This window comes from Montipora capricornis, chromosome 8, assembly GCF_036669925.1.
Source record: "Montipora capricornis isolate CH-2021 chromosome 8, ASM3666992v2, whole genome shotgun sequence".
Classification (NCBI taxonomy): domain Eukaryota; kingdom Metazoa; phylum Cnidaria; class Anthozoa; order Scleractinia; family Acroporidae; genus Montipora; species Montipora capricornis.
The window spans coordinates 53,753,866-53,761,365 of NC_090890.1; the positions used below are offsets into that span (position 1 = coordinate 53,753,866).

General features: G+C 42.6%; 1 protein-coding gene across 1 annotated transcript; it reads left to right on the forward strand.

Annotated features, from left to right (window-relative positions):
* Positions 1-2,719: 2,719 nt before the first annotated feature.
* Positions 2,720-3,223, forward strand: LOC138014150 (uncharacterized). Its single transcript, XM_068861169.1, has one exon. It carries the CDS (start codon positions 2,720-2,722, stop codon positions 3,221-3,223), a length of 504 nt encoding a protein of 167 aa, XP_068717270.1.
* The last annotated feature ends 4,277 nt before the right edge of the window (positions 3,224-7,500 follow it).

Sequence of the window (7,500 nt, forward strand, 5' to 3'; positions counted from 1 at the left end):
TTTCATAGTGAGTCTGATTTATAATAATAACTTCTAATACAGCAGGCTGAGATAGTCGTCTACAAGGAATCTTTTCGCAAGTTAGAGATAGGTAATTTTTCGAGTTGAGCTTTACTAGGAAATATAATCACTTACTAGCTTTCTTTACTGCTTCTTTAATGTTAGGTTGGCACTTATAGTAAGCCCCAATAACTTGGCGGTACTTACTTCTTTTACTTCTTTTCTATCGATAACAACTGCATCCAGTTCAACGGACGGTTCCGGGAAAACGAAATTTGGAGCTCCTTGCAAGGATCTTCAGATCAAGAAATAACCGGTTTCTTTTTCGGCACGGGTGAGACATCGGCATTTTCCAAACAGATGGGAGGCGACGTTGGCTATATGAAGCATTTAGAATCTCCGTAATCTGAAAGGCCAAGATATTAGCGTACTCCTTGAGTAGCCAGTTCGGGATCATGTCCAGTGTGGCAGCTTTTAGTGGGGTTGACTTTAAGTAGCATTCTTTTAACGCGTTTTTCAGAAACACATGGGATCTTTGGAATATCCTCTGTAGGGAGACTTTCAAGCGGAGCTGGCAACTTATATTCTCTAGAGGTTCGAGGAAGGCTGAGTTGACGAAGTTAGCCTGCTCCACTTGGTAAAGGCCTGAAAAGTGATCGACATTTATTTAAAAATTTGGTTTTATCAACGGAGTTGATAATGTAAATTGGCCACCGTACAGAGATTCTAAAAGCTGACGTTTCGAGCGTTAGCCCTTCGTCAGAAACACAAATCGCCATTCTTGGTCTTTGCTCCATTCAGATACTTCATTTCTTCCCACCATCTTTTAAGATGTTTATCTTTAGATGTTGTAATACCTCTCTCTACAAGTTTTCCTCTCCCGTTTACTAATTTTTGTAATATTTGAACACAGTCGAATTCGTACCTTATCTGGTAAAGACATTGTGTTTTTCCGGATCAAGTTCGTTAGTCTCGGGGTCATCCATGGCGCGTCGGCTTAGCCGAAATACGGCCCACTTATCCTCGCAGCTGCCAAGCGAAGGGAACAACAATGGCCAATCAATACTGTTCGATATCTCACCATCACTGCCTTACAACTTTGCCGTTGAGCGCGCTTAGTAACTACTCTCTTGATACCGGTGTTGGATTATCCTTCTCAGACGTCGGAGAAGCTACCACAGTGCTGTGATCTGCGAGACCGAATGGTGGGAAAGCCAGTGGTGAAGTGTAAAATTCATGCACGTTCGTTAGCACAAGGTCTAAAGTAGTATAAATATTGCCTACACCCAGGACTTCTGATGTTTCACGACGAAAAATGGGGAAATAGCGCAGCACTGATAGCAAATTTAGCAAATTGCGTGACCAATGACGCGATTTTTCTTTGATATTATTTTACCTAGTCAAGTATAATTATATCTATTTTCATACGCTGCACTGAGAGCCTAATAAGTCGATCTTAATTTTAATGCCAAATTAAAGTATTAAAATGCAGTTGCTCAAGTAGCAATTATGAAATTGGAAAATGCGGAGGGTGTTTTTCCCAGACTCTCTGGCATTTTTTAGAAAAATACCATTTTACATCCTCGTTTCCAGTGTCTTCTCGCTCGAGAAAGTTCTTGGTTGCGGCCGAATCAAGTGTCTGTATAAAAATCAAATCCGCACTTATGGTGAATCCCACACTTTATTGTATTAACACTTAAGTTCCGTTTTATCTTGGGGAGGGAGAATCCAATTGTTTTTCTTTGCCAAGTGGCGCTCACGTTCTAAGTAGACATCCAGTAATTTTTTTTTCTGTAACCAACGCGAACTGATATTTACGGGCACATAGGACTGACACATGTATTTCAGCTTCACCATGCAACAAAAGCAAGAGAAATATATCACTAGGTTTATTTTGTAAGTCTCGGCCGCACACTGTCGTAACATTACGAGCGTAAATATTGGATGAAATCCATAACTATTGGCGAACATAAATTGAATAAGACAGTCATGTTTCACACAATATACTGCACCGGAAATATAAAACTAGCGGCATTACCGGATACAAAAAAAACAAGAAGACTGCGGGAAAAATGGAGACGTATTCCTCGAACCAAACGCATTGCCGCACTGCGGGGTTTAAAACCACAGGAAGCACTGAATTGGCAATCGTAACCTCTAGAAGACGAATACACAAAGAGCCGTCCGAAGATAAGAAGTGGAACTAAAAACTGAGGCCGCACAAAAACTGTCCGCTCTTGGTAAGAGACATGGGCCAGCTAGAGAAATAAAGAACCCATCCTACAAAAGGTTTTAGAAGTCCAAATCTCGAAAATTGAGGGTAAACGGTGTCGACCTAGAATGACTAATCACATGCTATACCTAGCTTAAGTACCCCAGTCAATACCCATTTTGCAATGTCACTGTAATTTCTTTTTTTATTTTTCGTATGATAAACGTTTTTCCTGTTTTCACTGGAAAACTGCTGGAAACACTGCAAAAGAGCAGTTTTCATAAAACGTTGTATTTAAGGATCACACCCTTCAAGGGCACATCATCAGATTGGGTCCGATTTCAGAATATGTTCATCATGCAAGTACAATGCCGACCGGTTTCAGGCGAAGAGAAATTTGGCTACTTGCTTGACATGGTCATTCCTAAGGTTAAGAAGGTAATCAGTCAATGCAACACTTGCAAATTATTCAGCTTCTAGCCGTACGGATCCACAACAACAGCCGCAATGCCGAGCTTTCGGACGAAAGATGGGCGACCGTTCGAGACAATGGGAGTAGATCTCGCTGGTCCACTTGAGTACAAAATCACCAAGAAGGAGCTAGGCAAGTGCTACGTCTTGCTCTTCACTTGTTCCATCTCGAGAGCGGTGTACCTGGAGGTGACAGACGGCCGAAGAGTTTCGAAGAAAACTGAACTCGTTAAATACCAGAAAGACAAGACTTCAGAAAAAGCCTCGGTATTCAAGGCTACCACAAGCTGGGTAAAGAAGATAAGGAAGAGCGAGAGGCTGCAAGACCACCTTGCGAGAGAATGCATCACATGGCAAATCAACCTTTCCAGATCCCCATGGTGCACGAGGGAAGGAATTTATGAGCGATTGTACAAGGACGTAAAGAAGACTCTCTATAAGACATTGGGCAGAACAATCCAGAGCTTCGAACAGCTCGAGACGGTGATCATTGTCGTAGAGAAACACTTGAACAACCGCCCTTTTGTCGAGTACAAGTGAGTTGAGACTCTGTGAGTGAAGGTGTATCCCACAAGTTCGGTACAAAAATGCAAGTACAGGCGACAATTTTCTTAGTCTTTAGACGATTTTCAAACTGCATTTGGTTAAAAAAAAAACCTTCATTCTTCTGTGAGAAACGTTTACCATATTTCAAGTATTCTCTATTTCATATCATCACCATCATCATCATTATCATCATCATCATCATTATTATTATTATTATCATTATTATTGTTATTATCATTATTGTCATCATTATCAAAATAGCAAACTGTCCTGTGCTTTCTCTTTGATTTGACGTTCCACCTACCTTTACTTAGCTTTGCAGTAGGTTCCTTATGAATTTCTTTCCATGCTTTCATGATATTGACCAACTTAAGCAGAAGGTCAAGATGGCTGGATTTTGGCCAATATCCAGCCATCTTGACCGGACAAGCTTGGTCAGTAAAGGATTTATTATATGCGATAAAACACCAAAAAATGATCTTTGATCTTGCGGGACCAAGGGAGAAACCCCGAGCGGGCAAGAGAGCTCCATCTTGCTCGCTCGGGTAGGCAATGTCAGCGCAGGATTTGGTTTATCTTGCTTGCTCACGTAGGTAGTCATATAATTTATCTTCATAACAATAAAATAACTCAACTCCCAGAAAAGATGTTCTCATGACTCACAAGTCTTCACGATCTGCAAGTTTATTGCTCCGTATAAACAACAGTCAACAATATATAAAGATATGCACCTGGTCACTGCATAGAGATTTGTTTGAGTTACTTAGCAAGTCACTCATAGCTGCTTAAATTAAATCTCAACAGTAACTGATAACTCTTCTTACTCTTCAATGCAATTGCATTTGGTCGGGACCTTGGCATTCCACTACATTTGTTTGTTTTGATTTTTGGTACAACGTGTTACGAAAAATAATATTGCGTGACAAGTGTTACTTTCTAGAAGCTTCGCGAGAGTTACGAGTTTGTTTATATTTAGGTTTGTACGTAAGCCTTTCTAAATCGGTGTGTTTTGTAATCTTTCTATAATTAGAGTGATTACTAATTTAGAAAGTTCTAGAAGTTTATTGTCAGAGTATATAAGTAGACGAGTCCAAGCGGAGTGTTTTTCTAACTAGTTTTTCACAAGCGAAGAGAGTTGGCGTTGGCCGTGTTTAGTCAAGTGTGACAGAAGCTGTGTGCATTCAAGTTGGCGGAGGCCGTGTAAGTTTATCAAGTTCGTGCTGTTAAGAGTTTTACTTCGTGGAAACTACGTTCATTTTTGGAATAAATCTTCTTGTTGTTGTTCCGACAACCCTGCGTTCAGTTTAGTTTGCAAACTACCTTTCCTCAAAACACACGAACTCGTAACATTGGGGGCCTGTCCGGGAGAGGAATTCATTTGTTTGCTGACTACAGAAACCAGGAAAGGACAATTCAAGAAGGAGTTACGCCTAGAGTAAGAAGAACTGTACAAGAGAGTATATTGTGTTTTGGTTGTGAAATACTGCTATGGACATGGAAAAGCTTTTGCAGATGGGAAAAGAATTTGGATTGGAAGGAGAAAAGCTGCTCGAGTTTGTAGAGAAGCAACAAAAGATAGCGGAAGAAAGAGAAGAAAAGCGTAGACAGTTTGAAGAAGAACGAAGAAAGGAACAAGAAGAAAGAGAAGAGAGACATCGAATGCTTGAGGAGGATAAACGAAAGGAAGAGGAAGAGAAAGAGGAAAAGCGCAGAAGAGAAGACGAAGAGAGAGAAACTAGGCGACAAGAACGCGAACTAAGAAAATTGGAGATGGAAGCCGAGCTGTTGAAACAGAAAGAGGCTATTGAAGCGGCAAAAAGAGAACACGAGTTGGAGATTGCACGTTTGGCTGTGGAGAATGCTGACGGACGTCCTGAAGTGAGAGAGGATCGGGCTAAGGCACCTAAACTCCCCTCGTTTGTTGATGGTAAAGACGATTTGGACGCGTATTTGCAGAGGTTCGAGAGATTTGCCGAGACAGCTAAGTGGAAAAAAGATGGATGGGCATCGAAGCTCAGTGCTCTGTTGTCTGGACGGGCACTAGAAGTGTATTCACGTCTATCGGAGGACGCAGCTAAGGATTATGACAGGGTAAAGATTGCGTTAATGAAGAGATATGACCTTACCGAAGACGGCTATCGTCGAAAATTTAGAGCATCCAAACCAGAAGTTGACGAAAGTCCGGAGCAGTTTATTGTGCGACTGGACAGATACCTGTTACGTTGGCTAGAGCTTTCGGATACTGCGCAATCCTTTGATGGTCTTAAGGACTTGATCGTGAAAGAACAATTTATTGACTCTTGTCCTAAGGATTTGGCAATTCACCTGCGAGAAAGGGCACCTGAGACTCTAGCAAAGATTGCGAAGATCGCTGACCAGTACTTGGAGGCTCATGGTAAACATTTGTTCAGCTCAGCGAGCAGAAAGCCAACAGTACAGCCTGAGAGGGACGAAGCGAAGAACATGCAGATTAATCCACCAGCTCTGCATTGCTTTAAGTGCAACACCCGAGGTCATAAAGCTGTCAACTGCCCAACCCTAACAAGAAAGTGTTTCCTATGTGGTAAGCAGGGACATGAGGCTAGAAACTGTCGATCAGGTGGACGCAGATCAGGAGGACAAAGTAGGGATGGTAACCCTGTGCAGCGTGGTCAAGTGAGTGCCAGTTGTTTAGTTCAGCCACCTGAGGTTAAACCTACTGATGAAGAAGTTAAGGCCTGTATTAAAGATGATAAGTTGCTGTTAGCCTGTGGTAAGAAGATTCCATTGTTGAGTAGTGCTTGTGTTGAACCGTTGACTGGAGTGAGAAGTAAAATGCCTGTCGTGAAAGGTAGAGTTGGAGAGAAGCCTGTTGATGTCCTGAGAGATACTGGTTGTAGTGGAATTGTAGTAAAGAGGGACCTTGTGTCTGAGAATCAGTTTACTGGCGAATTTAATGTTATGCTGCTCATTGACAATACGGCAAGGAAAGTTCCCATCGCAAAGATTGATGTTGATACACCTTATCTCAAGGGCCAAGTAGAAGCGCAGTGTCTTCCCGATGCTGTTTATGATTTAATTATTGGTAATGTACCAGGCGCAAGAGCCGCTGACGACCCAGACCCAAGCTGGCAAGTTCCTGTACAAGAAGCTTGTGCTGTAACCACGAGAAGTCAAGTTAAGAAAGCTGGAGAACATATTCCGTTGAAGGTACCAGATATCAAAGAAGGTCCTGTAGTTGATAGAGAAAAGCTCAAGCAGATGCAGCGTGATGACGAGAGCCTACAGAAATTTTGGGAGAAAGATGATGTAGTTGTGAGAGGCCAGGCTGAGATTTCATTTGAAGTGAAAGGTGGAGTTCTGTACCGCGTCTACAAGCACCCTTATGTGAACGGAGGTAAACCCCTGAAGCAGGTTATGGTTCCTGTGCAGCTGAGAAGTCGAATAATGGAACTAGCGCACGGATCGATCATGGGAGGTCACATGGGAATAAAGAAAACGACTGATAAGATTCAAAGCGCGTTCTATTGGCCAGGCATTCAAGGGGACGTGACTCGTTATTGCAAGTCCTGCGATGTATGTCAGAAGACAGTTAACAAGGGATCCGTACCGAAGGTTCCCCTAGAGAAGATGCCATTAATTGACAAGCCGTTTAAGAGAGTAGCAATCGACCTGGTTGGACCTATTGTTCCCCCGAGTGAGGACGGTCATAGATATATATTGACATTGGTCGACTTCGCAACTCGTTATCCTGAAGCTGTCCCGCTGAAGAACATTGATACTGAAACTGTGGCGGAAGCGTTGGTGGATATCTTTAGTCGTTTGGGAGTGCCTGAAGAGATCTTGAGTGACCTTGGTACGCAGTTCGTCTCTGAGTGTATGAAGGAAGTGACGCGGCTTTTGAGCATTAAACAGCTCACCACCACACCATATCATCCTATGTGTAATGGCCTGACGGAAAAGTTTAATGGAACAATGAAGAGCATGTTAAAGAGATTGTGCAGCGAACAGCCAAGACAGTGGCATCGCTATATTAACCCGTTGCTGTTTGCATATCGTGAAGTTCCTCAGGAGTCTACTGGTTTTTCGCCGTTTGAGTTGCTGTATGGAAGAGCTGTCCGAGGACCGATGTTTATTCTCAAAGAGCTTTGGACGAAAGAGCTGGAGGAGCCTGAAGTAAAGAACAGCTATCAGTATGTGTTTGAGCTACGCGAGAAGCTTGAAGATACCCTCAAGCTGGCGCACACCGAGCTTCAGAAAGCCCAGAACAAAGGCAAGCATTATTACGACCG

Excerpts from the sequence above, each read along its gene's own strand:
- LOC138014150 (XM_068861169.1), top strand. The coding sequence starts at position 2,720 with ATGCCGAGCTTTCGGACGAAAGATGGGCGACCGTTCGAGACAATGGGA.